This window comes from Phlebotomus argentipes, unplaced genomic scaffold (genome assembly GCF_947086385.1).
Source record: "Phlebotomus argentipes unplaced genomic scaffold, Phlebotomus argentipes genome assembly contig_54, whole genome shotgun sequence".
NCBI lineage: Eukaryota > Metazoa > Arthropoda > Insecta > Diptera > Psychodidae > Phlebotomus > Phlebotomus argentipes.
Window position 1 is genome coordinate 56,891 of NW_026776152.1, and position 15,124 is coordinate 72,014.

Below are 15,124 nucleotides of genomic sequence, written 5' to 3' on the forward strand. Positions count from 1 at the left end.
AAATTTGGATAATTGCATAATTTATAGGAGATTTCTATAGAGAAAAAACATTGGTAATTTCATATTGACTAACATTCTTTGTTGTCTACATTGTAAATATCAAAATCTCAAGGTAAAATTCTATCCCTTCTCTTAAATAACAATACAAATTTGACTCACAGACATGATCTTTTCTTTTTCTTTGACTCGCGGTGTGAATTTGTGCATTTGCTGGACGAGGATTTTATGTACAGAAGCAGGACGCGGAATGCTTGAAGTTAAGCGGATCGCAATTTCGCCAGTTGGGCTTCAATATCGCGCTCAGTCGTTGCTCTGGAGGATTCGCCAATGGTGCCTGAGATTGCCGATGGAGCCTCTGACATCTTGCCGGACATTTCGATGCCAATCTCATCCAGAACCTTGTTGACAATCTGATCGGATTCCTCTTCGTCTCCAGATTCCGCCAAAATATCGTCCATCGTGTCGTTAACTGCAAAAAAGAAGACTTTCAGCACCAAAGAATCCGGACAATCTCTGCGCCATCAACTCACTCATCTCGTCCGTCATCTCCATCTTCATGTTCGCCTGCTGGAAGGCCCTCATGTCGCCGGCCAGCTTCTCCGGACGCATCACCTTGTTCATGTCGCCCATCGTCTTGGCCGTGGTCGCCATGGCGCCGGACAGAGCGATATTCGCGCCGATTGTCTTGTTCTGGAAGCCGACGCTGGTGATCTTGCTGTTGGCAGCGTACGTGCGATTCTTCTGCTTCCGCAGCTGGATGAGTTGCTTGGCCAGCAGAGTGCAGGCTTCCTTATTCCCCGCCTGAGCATTCTTCTTGATCTCCATCTCCAGCTTCTTCTCCTCCATTTCCAGCTTCTTTCTCTCCCGCTCAATGTCTCTCCCGGCCTTCCTCAGCGCCCTGTCATTCTCGCGCTGTTGCTCTGCAAGACAGATTTTTCACACGCAGAGATTCAAGATCAACCAATGACTCAAAACATGACTCATCTTCAGGAAAGAGATTTATTACCACCATGAAAAACGTGAAAAACTCACCTTTTACCGTTGGTTTCTTGCCAAATAAATTGTTGAACATTGTGAATGAACAGACAAGGCACTATTTTGTCGTACAAAAGTGTAAAATGAAGGATTTCTCAGGAAGATTCCTTCTAATCTTTAGTAAACAAACTTCAACAAACTCCCATTCGCTTCAGCAATTTTGACGGAAAAATGACAATTTCTCATAACCTCACTTTGGAGTGTCCCAAATCCACCCAAATTGTCCCACAATAGAGTTGTTGACCCCCCGCAGTTGATTCATTCATTCTGCGCTCCAGAAAATCACTGAAATCTACTTAAGATACAGTAATTAGCACGCTTTTTCTATCACAGAACGCACAGTCAAGATGCCGGTGAGTGAAACACAGTGAATTTGGCTGGATAAACTGAAAATTTCCCGGTGAATTTCACCTTGTTTGCGAGGGTGTGTCAATGGAGGCTCTCTTATCTCTCTCTCAGGCTTACCACTCACAATTGCGCGACTACTCCCAGTCCCTGGGCAACATGGCCCTGTTGCCACTGAGGACGCAACACAGGGGCCCCGCGCCGGGCACCAACAGTGAGCAGGACATCATTGATGAGGCGCTGTACTACTTCAAAGCCAACATCTTCTTCCGGACGTTCGAGATCAAGTCAGAGGTGGACCGGGTGTTGATCTACGTGACTCTCTACATCACGGAGTGCCTGAAGAAGCTGCAGAGGTGCTCGAACAAGAACCAGGGCCACCAGGAGATGTACTCGCTGGCCATTTCGAAGTTTGACATTCCGGGTGAGGCGGGCTTCCCGCTGAATTCCGTGTACGCGCGTCCGGCGACGAGCCAGGAGGCGGATCTGATGCGCCAGTACTTCCTCCAAATCCGCCAAGAGACTGGGCATCGCGTGTGCGAGAAGGTGTTCTGCGGGGACGACGGAAAGCCAAGTAAGTGGTGGTTGTGCTTCGCCAAGAAGAAATTCATGGACAAATCCCTGTCTGGTCCTGGCCAGTAGACACCACCACGGCCGAGGATGAGTTGCAAAGAGCATTTCAGTATGATATATATGATTTTATTGTCCTATAAGAGTTTTGCAATATACAGTGAATATAAATGTAAAGTAACAAAGTCGCAAGGCTTTTTTCCCTTGAATTTACACCTGAGTATCGACAGAAAGACAGTCACTCTGTCCGCCTCGAGAGTTACTCCCAGCTTTGGCTACCGCGTCATGAAGGAGCGGATCCAGCTCGTGAACTTGGCCGCGTCCGTGAACACCACGTACTCGCGCAGATCACACACGCCCGTCACGGGATGCTTGATGGCAATCGAGATCACGCCGCGCAACTGCCATCGGCCGTTCTCGTACATGATCAGGCCGCCGCCCGAGTCTCCCGTGCACGGCCCATTCACACCGTCCCGCCAGCCGCCGCAAATGGTGCGCGCCGACGTGAGTGTGGCGAAATCGTCGCGTGAGTTGATGCACTCCTGCGTGGACACAAGCGGGATTTGCGTCCTCTTGGGCAGGTACGTCACGAGGTTGCCCTTCTCGTCGCGTCCCCAGCCCACCACCACGCCCGTCTTCCCCACGAAGTGCTCCTCGCCCGTGGGCAGACTCCAGAGGCACACGGGCCGGATGTAGGCGCTGTACTCCACGCTCTCCTTCAGCACCAGCACGGCGATGTCGGCGTCGAAGGAGCCTCGCGGATCGCTCAGGAACTCCGGGTGGATATTCAGGTCCTGCACCTCGGAAATTGTGGCTCCTGCAGAGGAGAAAATCAATGTCAGAGAGGCTAAAATTTATTCAAATGCTTGTTTAATCTTCATCTCATAACGCTTGTCTTCATAACAACACCTTCACGAAGTGTTTTAACACTTGACTCGCTGCGATCGCTAAATTGATTATTTCGTCGAGGATTGGAGCAAGAAAATAGTGAAAGATGTTATCGAGGCACAGAAAAAAGTCCATTTCTGTTTTTCCCCAACTAATTTCAAGAAGCGAAGAAGCATCGCTGGTATTCCAGTTCTGCGTGCTAATTGTGCTAAATTTAGAATAATCAGAATGTTGTGGAAACATTCGACGACATTTACTTCTCATCTGAATTGGCTACTAAATCATTAGCAGTCCAATCAATCAATCACTCGTCAAAGTTGCACAGAGAGATGAAAGATAAACCCAATCGTCATCGCGCATTGCAATCTGAATCACTTGATTTAGTGCAAACATTCCCAACTCACCGTCTTCTTTGAGTCTCCTCAGATCGTGCTTCCCCACGAAGACAATCACATCGGCCGCCTCGTAGTTTGTGCCGCGGCCATCCATGAAGCAATGAGCCGCGCTCACGATCACGTTGTGCGACACGAGAGTGCCGCCGCAGACGAAGGAGAATTGGGCGCCTTTGTACACGTGAATGGCCACGAGCCACGGCCAGGAGCCTTTGGGGAACTCCTCGCCGCCGAATATCAGGGGCGTGATGGTGAAGCGGCTCTCAATCTTGCCGCATACGCCGACGCCGTCGTCTCCATAGCGGTTGACGGGCGTGTGGGCGGGATTCGCGGCGGGCAGGAATGGATTTGACGGCCTCGATGGTCGCTGCGTCGGCGGCGGCGGCGGTGGAGCCTGCGTGTGGGGCTCCTGGTAGGGCGGATAGTAGGGCGCTTGTGTGGAAGTCTGACTCTGCTGAGGGATGAAATTGTTGCCGCCGTAGGGATTGTAGGCGTCGTTCTGGCCGAAGAACGGATTCGAGTAGTTCTGGTAGTCATTGTAGTAGTTGTCCTGCTGAGGATAAGAGCCACCGCCGCCGGGTCGGGCTGGATAGTCATCGTAAGGCTCGTTCGTGAGCCTCGTCGTGAGCGTGTGATCCAGGCGAATGTTGGTAACGTAAGAGCCTCTGTTGGGGAATCTTGAGCGATCTCCTTGGCAGATCACGTTGCCATTGTATGTGATCGACACGAGGCGCGGAACGGGATTTGAGATTGGAAACTTGACGCGATATCGCACCGGGAGGCTCTTCTTCAGGCGATCCAAAGCCACTTCTTGCGCGTCACGCAGCTCCAAAGCACCCACATAACTCTAGAGAGAAGAAAAGACACAATTTAGCCAATAATAAGTGACATCAGCGCTGTCGAAAATGCGCACTAAATTCACAATTTATTATATTTATTTCTTTGAGATGAACTTTAAGCATGAATGGGAAAATACGTCACTCGTCCGTGATTCTTTTACACTGACGAATGCACTCTTGAATTGGTGACAATCGCGGAAATTCTACGCGTGCAGTGATTCACGTCAGAAGAAAGAGCTGAAGGGAAGTTCCAACAGCTGAAGAAGCTGATGAATGAAAGCTTCTTGGTAAATACAGTGTTAATTCTTGAATGATCATGTCTTGATCATCTTGATACTTGAATTTTCTGCGAACTGTTCTAAAATTAGCCCATCTTCAGGATATGAATTGTGGCATCATTTTCATGTTCAACCGTCGCGCAAAATACAAGCAGAAAAAACGTGCCAAGCCTTCGCGGTGATTTTTTCTTCCACCCATAAACACAACACGATGTGAAAAGTTTTGCTTATTTTTTCGCCAATGATCGCGAAGCTGCCATCGTCGGTCAGATAAGATCACTTAATCGAAAAGCAAAGTGCAATTTTGCACGAGAAAACGCAGCGATGAAGAACTGTCTTCAAACACCAATTGCGGGAATCCCCAAGAGAAAACATGAGCTTTATTAGCACTTTCAAAGACGGCGTGTGAATGCCACAGACGCCGCTGTTGATTCTTCGCGGCTTCTCTCGAGTGCGTCACTGTATTGAGACTGTGACGGCGGGGGAAAAAAGCGTTTGGTGACGCTTTTGGCACGCTTCTGACGATCTCTGGGAGGGACACCAATCATTCCGGTATCGTTTTCGCGCCAACTGGTCGGCGCTGATGGTATTTTGGCAATAAATGCGTCTCTCTGCGCTTCTTTATGAACATATTTTGTCATAGAGAAGCGTGGGGCAGATGTGTATTACAAGCTATAAAAGGCGCGAAGACATTCAATATATGTGTTAATTTGCTCAGTTGATCACACTGCTGGATCTAGAGTGGCTCAAGTGAGAAAAGAGCGATCCTTCTCTCAAGGAAGCTAAAAATGTTGATTTAATAGCAACTGAGCAAGAAAAACCGCCAATTTTTGAGCAACTCAAGGAAATTTTAATGCTCTTTTAGGGCATAAAAGCTGGTCATTATGTCTTAATTCATGACTTTTCGTTTGGAACTCTTTTAACCCCACAATTAAGTAGAAAAATGACTTAAAAAATCTGTGCTCAGATTAATTTGCTCAGATCATCGCTAGAAATCTTATTGGAATAACTCGGTAACACAATGTGCTTTGAAGCACAATAAATTTTCACTGTTTTCTCTTTGATTGGGGCAATTGAAATTCCTTCCACTGGAGTTCTGGGAAAACCCCGCCAAAGTGTGGTGTTAAATTTCGGGGCTCAGTGGCCCCCGCGCTCCCCTATGCCTAGGAATCGCGTTCACAAAGTGGGGAAAAGAGAGAAGATGGAAAGATGGGAAACTGGTTCTGGGGAAAATGAGGAATGCCAGAGTGCGACAGAATCGAAAAGCTACCGATGGCAACTGCACAGGAACGGTGAGGAAGACGTGGAGCTCGAGTTTGGTGCCGATGGGCGGCGCGGGCACCTCCAGGGCGCCCTCAGCCTCGTATCCGTTGTGCTGATACTGGAAGAGATTCGGACAGGGTGAGCTGCCTTGAGTCCTGACCACGGGAAGCGCACAAATCACCACAAGGAAAATGTCCACTTGCACGCGAAGGCGTTTGAGTGATGTGATCATCTTGTCTCTAATGGAATTTAATTGATTGTGCTTTTGAATCACAGGGAATTTTTCGCTTCAGCCACAAAGTGTCTTCTCTTTCTATTCATAGTTTCTGTCACGGCACTGAATTGATGATTAATAACGAAACACGGGGAATATATTTTGCCACGGACTGATCCGCGATGCGTCGCACAGCCGGAAAATGGTGTCTCGAGCGGGCAGAAGTCCATGCGCAGCCGCCGGAGGTGCAGAAATCACTGATGAGAACTTGTCCAGTTGGTGCGTGACGAGTGTCTGGAAGTGGAGAAGGTGACAGTGGGGGAAATACTAATGACAATCTCCTCTTCTTCCAAGAGACACTCAAACATCGCCTGGTCGCATGCCACAACCACGATCACACCTCGGGCTTTATATACTTCTGTGCCTGTGGAAGCGATATTGCTTTGCTAATATGCGGCACATTTCGACATTGTCTGATAAAGTCTTTGAAAAAATATTAACACAAAGCCAATCGATAGTATTTGAGTGTATTTCCTGAGCTGAGAAGTTTCCTGACTGATTCTCGTATTGGCCTCAACTTTTGTGATCGGAAAGAAAAGCATCGCTGTGAAAATAGGTTGAGAGGAAGTGTAAATCATAAAAATCGTAAAACTGAATGAATAAATTTCTTCTAGGAGTCTTAAATCTTTGAGGGAAAATTTAAAATCATTTCTAAATAAGAAAATTTACCAGGAAATGAATGTAAAGGAGTTTCACATTTGCTTCTTTCTGGATTCAAGTTATCGACAGTGAATTTTCACTAAATTGTAGCATAATTTTAAGGGAAAAATAGTTAAATTCGACAGTCTGAAGACTAATTAAGTAATACTAATCCATGTTAGTCTTATTTTTCCCCTGAAAATGTATTAAAAACAAGTTAATTGCACGCAATTATTATCGATAAGACTCGGTAAGTGTCGATAACTTTAATCACTTCAACTTTAAGTATGATAATGCAGTAAAGAAGTATTGCAAATTCCTAAAAATCCAATTACAATTGTTCACTGTGTTTTGGTTAGTGAAATTCTTCAATGTTTCTTACAACTTCAGTTCATCTCACCGACTTTGTCATATTCCCGAATGCGTGCAGAAATCATTGAAGCTCACAAGCTGATCTGCATTGCTTCCACTCGTGTGTTTTTGCTTGGATAGCGCGGATTTTCTATGAAAACTTGTAGCACTTCTTTTTGCGATCATCGCAATATTTCTCAAATCAAATTTCCAACATTGCTTTTTGTCCCAAAACGGAATTGCTAAATTTGGCAGAAAATGATGGGGTTCGTCACCTAAGCGCGCGTTGAAGTCTTTCTCTCCGAAATTCCACTTCACACTCCGGGACATCAATTGAGGTTTTTGCAAACAGCGCGCGTCAATCGTGTCAAGAGAGATGATCCCAAAACACTCGCAGAGAGTTTAATACTTAATCAAAAAAAAATTTATTCCTTCTAAGAGATTGTCTTTGTATCGACGTGACTTGAGGATGGCCGCGGCCGCTATAAGAACGACCTGATCCAATCTGAGTATTTGGCCACATCCGTGAACACCACGTATTCCTTGAGATTGCACGAGCTGGTGAGCATGTCCGAGAGGGAGGCCGACACGATGCCGCGCAGCGTCCAGCGCCCGTTCACATCGAAGATCAGCCCTCCGCCGGAGTCGCCGTTGCACGGGCCCTCGGAGCCGTTCCGCCAGCCGCCGCAGAAGGTGCGGTCCGTGGTGATCTTGGAGAAGGCCTCGTTGCTGCGCAGGCACGTGGCGTCCGACACCACGGGCACCTCGGCCTTCTTGGGCTCCGGCGTGTTCACGTTGCCGTGCTCGTCGCGGCCCCAGCCCACCACCACGCCCACGCGCCCCACGATCGCGTCCTGCGTCTGTGGCCCGCTCCACAGGCACACGGGCCGGATGAACTGCGTGAACTCCACCTGGCGCGCGATCACCACCACCGAGATGTCCGAGTCGATCTTGTGGGCGCTCATGTACTGCGGATGGTTGTTGATGCTCTCCGGATAGACGATTTGCGAGCCTGCCGAGAGAGAGAAATTCTTCAGGTGAAATTTGCCATCTGTGCCATGTTTACACACAGAATTTACTGCTATTCTCTTTCGCTCACACACAAAAATTGCCCTCTTCTTGGGCCTATTTATAAGATCACCCCATGAGAATGTAATCAATATTATACCGGAAAAATGTCACATTAAATTGATTCTCATTATAAGCCATAGTTGGAAACCCCAGGAAATTTTTGCGATAGATTCTTTTTTTTTCTAGTTCACCTGGTGTTGAATATTAAGTCTCTCTATCTATACAGAGATTGATCCAAAGAGACTCGTTTTGTATGAATACATCAACATGATGATTACAACTTTAATGAAGTGCTGGCGAATTTCCCCAAAAATAACTTTGTTGGCCCTCTCGACTGTTGTGGAAAGTTCACATGCCGAACCGTTTTGTTTTTGCAAGCAAAACCCTTCAGCTTCAACTTCAATGGTAAAATTGACAAGCGACAATTCTCTACTGCTCCGATACTTAAGTGCCTTTGGAATTCCCCGCGATATCGGTCAACAAAACAGTGAATCACGCAACTTGAGAGAGTGTGTGCGTTTGTGTGGTAATTCTCTCACCTTCTTCCTGGGGCCTCTTGAGATTGTACTGCCCGAGGATGAGGACGACGTTCTCCGTCTTCAGCTTCTGGCCATTGCGGTCGGCGAAGCAGTGCGCCGCTCCAATGACCACTTTTTGGGAAATCAGCGTGGCACCGCACTGGAAGGCCAGCGTGTGCTCCTTGTACACGTGCACAGCCACGAGCCAGGGCCAGGTTCCTCGCTGGAGCGCCGTTCCGCCCACAATGAGCGGCGTGAACGTGGCCAGAGGATCTGGTTTCCCGCACACGACCGAAGAACTGCCACTGCGAAAGAATTTCATACAGTTTAAATAGGTTTCAACTCAGGAAAGCGCTTAGAAAAGGATAGAATAAACTGTGAGCCGAAATTAGCGAAAGTTGCTCTAATTTCCCACCTTTAAACCCGAAACACTAGAAAACCCATTTGCAAAGTGAAGTTGAAGTGCAGACATTAGCATTTGGGCATTTCCCAGTCGCGTGCCACTTCAGTTCATTCATCTTTTCGCGCTCTGGGCGGGCCTTTCGAGTGGGCGTGGCACTCACCTGTCTTTGTTATCAATGGACGACGGTGTGTTTTGAGGTCGTGGCCTCTGTGGAGGCTGTGTCGGTCGTGTGGGTCTTGGCTGTGGCTGAGGAATCGGCTGCGGCGCCTGTTGATGGTGATGGTGTTGCTGCTGCGGCGGCTGCTGCACTTCCGGTGAGGAGAATTGGGAATTGTCTCCGCCAAGCTGGAAAGGACCCAGCGAGACGTCTGAGAAGGGCAGCTGACTGCCCAATCCGAAGTCTAGACCGCCGAGATCTAGGCCCGCATTGATGCCCGCCTGGTTTTGGTTGTAGTTGGGCTGTTGGTTTTGGCTGTAGCTGGGACGAGTCTGGCTCAGGTGCACCGGTCCTCCTTGTGGCTTGAAGGTGTACTGCAGTCGGATCTTCGTCGTGAACTCGTACTGTGTGGCTGCGGGGGGAGAGAAGGCAGTCGGTTGAGAGGGGAACGGGGAGGCTGGACAGGGGATTTCTCACTGTATTCCGCTCGGCAGATCACATTCTCGTTCACCGTGATCGAGGACACCTCGGGCAAGGGATTCTGGATGGGGAAGCGCACCTCGAAGTTCAGCGGCTGGTTGCTGTATATCCGATTGGCGATCTCGCTGGGCTGGCCCAGGATCTTCACCTCGCCCACGTAGGAGGACGTGAGCTGCGTGCCCACGGACAGCGTGACGAACAGCATGATGTCCTCGCCGACGGGCGGGTTGGCGATTCTGCCGATGCCGATCCACTCGCCGGAGCCGCCATCGAACTGGTAGCGAAATGTGGAGGGACACGGCGTGCTGGGCACTTCCTGGCCAGATGAACTTGATGTGGCGGCAGTGAGGAAGATAGCAAAGCACCACAGTGAGTTCATAGCGATCTCCAGTGCGAATTTCACGAGTGTCTCTAAATGGCTGTGCTTGTGGTTGAAATGCGGAATATTTGTCTCTCTATCCAAAATGTACAACGAGCTATTCTTCCACACTTCTTTGTGGGGAGCACAGAAGCACTTGAGAAGAGGAAAAACCTGTTATCCACTTGAGACTTGCGACGCAGCTCGGCACTGCGGAGGGGCACTCAGAAAAGCATGCTCACGGCCGGAGCGACTGGAGCAGACTAATTGGGTATTTTGGGAGGAAGCGAAATCTCTTGGGTCATGCTTCTGGTGTCCACCACCTCTCCACACCTCCTGATTCGGACCGACACGCGCACGGGGAAGACCACAGTTCCGAAAGCCAAGGCGAGAGACCAACACGAGCGTGCGACGCGATCACCACGACGACTGAACACACTCGCGCTGTGACGCAGTCGTGGTGATCGCGCTGGCCAGGTAGGACAACTTTCCGGAATGCAAAAGAAGCATCTTCGCGATGTGGTGGGAGCAGCAGTGACCAGAGATGGATTGGGCTGCACTCCAAGCGGCGATCTGGTATTTCGCGCCATTTGCACTCAATCATCATCGCGCTCTTCGGCCAACGGATTCTCTCCCAGTGACAGAGTGGATGGCGATTGTGCATGAAGTTATCAAAGTTCATAGTGATCAAATGATCAGGTGTGATCGATTTAGGGGACAGTGAGTGTACTCCGAAGAGTACATTTGCATAGACAAATATTGAAGTGGATTTCTCTTTGTTCCGCTGCTTTCAAGGAACTTCCTGGACTTCCTTTGACATCATCTTTGTAATCTTTACATAAGATAATATTCCTTCTGTGTTTCACATTACTCTCAAACCGCCTGGCCTTCCCCTATGGCTAATTTGCTATGAATGCGGCGTAAAATGATTGTTTTGCCCCGCCTTCCGTAAAGCAACGCTAGCAAACTATAATTAATAAATGTCGTGCACAAATACTTACCAGAGATTCCAATACTGGAACATAAACAGATTCCAGCATAAATCCATTCTTCAGGATTTTCCACAAATGCAATTGGAAAATCTGCTCTCGCTGTTGATGAATTCACGTGGGGAAAATGCTTTCGTTCAAGGGGGGAAAAAACGTGAGTTTCCAAAGCGCTGAAATTATATTGACTGAAAACATCCAAAGACTAGACAAAAAGAGTTACGATGATCACATTTGAATACTTGTTCGGCAGCTACGTAAGTGCGAAATGTGACATTTGCCAGCTGAGGATGATGAAGAGAGGGCCCCCAAGACAGATAAGAGCGTTTGCTATTCTGAGAAATAGTTTATTCATACAGAAAATAAAATAAATAAAATCACAAAATGACTTTCTTTAGACAATTTCTGCTCAACACTCGACCAATTTGTTAAGGGAAAATCTCATTTTTCTCTCTCTCTTTCTATCGTGGAAGAGAAATGGAGGGAAGTTTCGCCACCTACAAATTCCATTGTAATTAATATTTGTGGAAGTAATTAAAATGATATTTGTCGTTCACTTAGTTATTACACAAGCGCACTCGCTGGACAAGTGGCTGTTGAGTCTTCTTGCTGGGAGGAATTGGAATGTCTTAGGCACACTCGGGGGACACTTTGAGCAGCCTCGTGCCCCCGCTGCGCGGCCCCGGCGGCGGGGAGTTGCTCCCCGTGAGGATGCTCGATTCGCGCGCGTCGATCTCGGCGCCGCTCTGGCTCTGTCGCTTCGTCCTGGGCGGCGGCACTGGCACGGACTCCACGGAGGTGAGGTGAGACGGTGCAGCAGGCGCCTTCGTGCGCTGCCACCGCATGAGGTGCTTGATCCTCTGGCCGTGATAGTGGTACAGATACACCACCGCCAGGCAGCACAGCACCAGCAGGAGCGACACGATGGCAATGAGGGCGCCAATGTACTTGGGGCCCTCGGGCAGTGGCTCGTCGGCAGCTCCTGACGGCGGGAGGCGCGTGGCCTCTGAGATCTTGGTCTTGGGCGTCGTCTTCGTGCCCGGTCGGATGGGGCGCAGCGACGGCGGCGGCGCTCCGTAGCCGATGCTGATGTCCGCGCACGCCCGGAACTGCTCCTGCGGGCCACAGCCCACGGTGCCCGTGCCGTTCTCGCACATGCCCCAGTTGTTTCCCGCCACGTAAATCCACTGAAGAAGGCAGCTCTCGCACTTCAAGTCTGCCGAGAGGGAAAAAAGCCCGCGCAATTAGTTCTGCATACTCTCAGGCGTTCAACTCTCTCAAAGCTCTTAATCTTAAGATTTATCGAGAAGCTCTGACTTAGCTTTGGATTCATAAGACTAATTCAGAGTGTTCAGAGTGTATCTGAGTGATATTCTTGACAAGAAGGAAACGTAAATTTCAGGAGACAAGGCTTGAAAAGCAAAATGACCAAAACTAAAATAACGGTGCCAAAAATCTTGGGAAGAATTTGAGAAAGAATGGCTCTTTGTCCAGCTCGCGAGGAACATGAGGAATGACAAAGTCTTCCATTCATCGCGACATAATAGGCAATTATTGGATTTGAAATATATTCACCTTCTGGCAGTCTAGCGCGGATCTCATAGACTCTGCTTCCATTCCTGGGATAGAAGCGCGTGGCGGGATCGTCGATGTTCAGCACAGCTGGCGAACCGCTGAGAATCTCCAGGACGTTCTCGTCCAGGCAGTCTTGCTTGCCGGCCGCATCGGGACACAGTCTGAACTCGAAGAAGCCCCAGTGACTGGCGGTGAGTTCGATGCGAATGAGGAAATCCGAGCCGGGATTGTAGCGTCTCACGATGACGCCCTGGCCGTACTTTCCGCCCAGCTCGTTGTCGCGCGGCTCTGGCAGATCGTAGGCATCGCCGCAGACGCCGCACTTGCCGTCGTTGCGCTGCCACTGGCGCGAGAAGCCGCCGCAGAAGAGTTCGTGGTCGTTGTAATTGGGCGGCGTGTTGAATCCGTATCGCCAGGCGGACGCTCGACTCGGCGGCTCAATCATGCGCCCATGTCCGGCGCCCAGCGTCACCAGGCCGGCGAGGACGCTGAGTGCGATGATGCCTCTGAGCATGGCCTGCAAGACAGCCCAGGAAGGGAAGGGTGTTAGTCAATTGCATTGTGTGAAGCGGAGAGTGAAATTGCGTCACACGTTGCGCCGCACTTCCTGGAGGATTTCTTTCTCTATAGTTGCGCGTCTTGAGACGCTCCCAATTTTCCCTCCTTTTTCTTCTTCTTCGGTGCCTGACCAACATAAGACTTTCTCAGCATCGCTCTGGTGGGATTCAATTGAATGGCATTGCGTGAATCTTCCCATTCATCAAAGTGAAACTCCTCTGGGTAACTTTCTCATTTTCTTCCCATCAGATTCACTTTTCTGCCCTCTTCTGACTCGCGGAAGGCTCAAGAATATTCGTCTGAGCGCACAGCAATTTGGCGTGCTATTGCGCCAATCGCTTAATTATAATCAAGAGGCACGACTCGACGATCGTGACCATCTGGGACTGTTTGGTGCCACTTTTTCGTGGCTAGACAATGAGAGATCTCGGCTCTCTGCAGACTCTGGGAGGCCTTGAGTGCTTTTCATGGGAAATTTTGGGGTGTTTTGTGAAATAATTCACTGAAATATCTCTTTCGAGATTTGCAAAAGCTTTTCCGCTGACTAATGGCGCGTTCCTTTTTCCACATATGAACAACTTCACACGATCATAAATTCCCTCTCTAGGCTAGTGAATCAATTTTGGCGTCTTGTATAACCGCACAATCGCCTGGTGTAAACATGTTATGCTCGAGGATTGAATGTCGAGAGAAGTCACATGATTTTTGGGCAGAACGAACGGAAATTTGGAAGAAATTGCGCGTCTCTTAATCGTGTTTCGCGGGTGAATTATTCATGCTTCTGGGATTGAAGATGAAAATAAGAGTGATCGCTTCGGAGCTCATTTGCATTTATTGGCTCCACTGAGCATCGTGTCTTTTCTCTCGCCGCCGCCACCGCCTGAAGATGATGGTGTTTAGGATCATTGTGTTTTTTATATAAAAATCTCATTATCTGCAGCAGCGAGGCGCTTTGCATGGGAATAGGGTTAAATGTGGAAGACAAAGAGAGTTTTCTCCAGCTTAGAAAATAACAACCCATTGCAATGAAACATATCTTTTTTCTTGGGGGGAGATGGAAATGAATTGTGAGAACTTTTCGCGCCATTCTCTGACTCACTGCGTTGCTTTTCTTGCACGCGCGCGCAAAACCAAAAAAAGCATGAGTCAGACACTTTAAATGGTGGAAAATCGTAGAGATTTCCTTCGAGTTAATGAAACCGTTAAGGTCACAGTTGTTTTTCCTTCAGCAAATTATCACTGATGAGATTCGTAATGGTAGAAAAATGTGGTTCAAAGATTGAAACTATTTTCGCTATATATATAATAAACCCTTCAAAATTTCCCCCTAAAAACGATTACAAAACATTTACTTTCCAACTTTCGACTCTTTGCTCACAAATTCATTGAACAACGACTGTCTATAATCACGATAATCACTGAACAATTTCATTGGAATCTCTTGGCGGGAAAAGCCATCGCGTTTCAACGCGAAAAGGCACTTCTTTCACAGCAAAAAACTTTCATAGGTGGTCGTGATTGATGAATATTAAAATGGCTGTTGTCTTTATAATTAGAGGGAGCAAATTATTCGCCCAATTTGCACAAAATGTCTTCATTTCAATGAAATTCAAATGAGTCTCATTTCCATTCACATCTCAGTTTAATTCGCTCCTTCTTCAGCTCTTTGTTTCATCTTCTGGCGAATGGAAAAGAAAATACAGCAAAAAAATCCCGCGAGTGCGTATCATTTGAGAACAGTTTAATTGATTGCTGAACTCACTATGAAATCAAATGGAAAATAAAATCAACATTCAACAAAGTGTTATAAATTTTCACTGATTCATCATCTCTTGCGATGCTAATCAAGTATTTCTGCACAGCCTCAAATTTTTTCCATTCACGCAACTTGTGGGAGATAAAAAGAAGAGAGAAAAAACTTTCAATTGCATACAAAATTTTCACTGCCACTTTCAGTTCCCGCGGGCATTGAAAATGGCACCTCTCATAGCTGCTGATGGACAGTGATTTAGGTGTGAACACAGTGGAATTCATTAGTAACAGAGCGCGCTGAGGTAAAAAGTGCCAAATATTTACCATATTTCCTCTTAACCGCGCGAGTCTTGAGGAAACAGCAAAAAAGACGGAATGAATTTCACTCGCAT

The 15,124-nt window shown here is 48.1% G+C and overlaps 4 protein-coding genes and 1 long non-coding RNA gene across 5 annotated transcripts; 2 read left to right on the plus strand and 3 right to left on the minus strand.

Annotated features, from left to right (window-relative positions):
* Positions 1-54: 54 nt before the first annotated feature.
* Positions 55-1,189, minus strand: LOC132261578 (charged multivesicular body protein 2b-like). Its single transcript, XM_059760458.1, has 3 exons — positions 1,033-1,189; positions 531-920; positions 55-469 (listed from the first exon to the last, which is right to left on the minus strand). The coding sequence occupies exons 1-3, from the start codon at positions 1,070-1,072 to the stop codon at positions 258-260; spliced, it is 642 nt and encodes a 213-aa protein (XP_059616441.1). The 5' UTR covers positions 1,073-1,189; the 3' UTR covers positions 55-257.
* A 65-nt stretch (positions 1,190-1,254) lies between these two features.
* Positions 1,255-2,135, plus strand: LOC132261589 (actin-related protein 2/3 complex subunit 3-like). Its single transcript, XM_059760470.1, has 2 exons — positions 1,255-1,388; positions 1,495-2,135. Exons 1-2 carry the CDS (start codon positions 1,383-1,385, stop codon positions 2,020-2,022), a joined length of 534 nt encoding a protein of 177 aa, XP_059616453.1. The 5' UTR covers positions 1,255-1,382; the 3' UTR covers positions 2,023-2,135.
* Positions 2,136-2,202: 67 nt separating this feature from the next.
* On the minus strand, positions 2,203-10,252 carry LOC132261647 (uncharacterized). Its single transcript, XM_059760548.1, has 7 exons — positions 9,501-10,252; positions 9,027-9,435; positions 8,485-8,768; positions 7,370-7,886; positions 5,618-5,849; positions 3,243-4,077; positions 2,203-2,767 (listed from the first exon to the last, which is right to left on the minus strand). Exons 1-7 carry the CDS (start codon positions 9,880-9,882, stop codon positions 2,226-2,228), a joined length of 3,201 nt encoding a protein of 1,066 aa, XP_059616531.1. The 5' UTR covers positions 9,883-10,252; the 3' UTR covers positions 2,203-2,225.
* A 246-nt stretch (positions 10,253-10,498) lies between these two features.
* LOC132261640 (uncharacterized) lies at positions 10,499-11,235 on the plus strand. Its single transcript, XR_009468431.1, has 2 exons — positions 10,499-11,004; positions 11,101-11,235. It is a non-coding gene; the product is annotated as an uncharacterized LOC132261640 (long non-coding RNA).
* A 33-nt stretch (positions 11,236-11,268) lies between these two features.
* Positions 11,269-12,936, minus strand: LOC132261658 (uncharacterized). Its single transcript, XM_059760560.1, has 2 exons — positions 12,423-12,936; positions 11,269-12,063 (listed from the first exon to the last, which is right to left on the minus strand). The coding sequence occupies exons 1-2, from the start codon at positions 12,934-12,936 to the stop codon at positions 11,477-11,479; spliced, it is 1,101 nt and encodes a 366-aa protein (XP_059616543.1). The 3' UTR covers positions 11,269-11,476.
* Between the last annotated feature and the right edge of the window lie 2,188 nt (positions 12,937-15,124).

Coding starts and splice junctions, on each gene's coding strand:
- LOC132261658 (XM_059760560.1), bottom strand. CDS start 12,936: ATGCTCAGAGGCATCATCGCACTCAGCGTCCTCGCCGGCCTGGTGACG. Junction 12,064..12,422: donor CCGCGCTAGACTGCCAGAAG/GTGAATATATTT, acceptor CCCTCTCGGCAG/ACTTGAAGTGCGAGAGCTGC.
- LOC132261647 (XM_059760548.1), bottom strand. CDS start 9,882: ATGAACTCACTGTGGTGCTTTGCTATCTTCCTCACTGCCGCCACATCA. Junction 8,769..9,026: donor TCCATTGATAACAAAGACAG/GTGAGTGCCACG, acceptor ATTCTTTCGCAG/TGGCAGTTCTTCGGTCGTGT. Junction 2,768..3,242: donor GAGGAGACTCAAAGAAGACG/GTGAGTTGGGAA, acceptor TCTCCTCTGCAG/GAGCCACAATTTCCGAGGTG.
- LOC132261578 (XM_059760458.1), bottom strand. CDS start 1,072: ATGTTCAACAATTTATTTGGCAAGAAACCAACGGTAAAAG. Junction 921..1,032: donor CAAGAAACCAACGGTAAAAG/GTGAGTTTTTCA, acceptor TCTGTCTTGCAG/AGCAACAGCGCGAGAATGAC. Junction 470..530: donor GGAGATGACGGACGAGATGA/GTGAGTTGATGG, acceptor TCTTTTTTGCAG/TTAACGACACGATGGACGAT.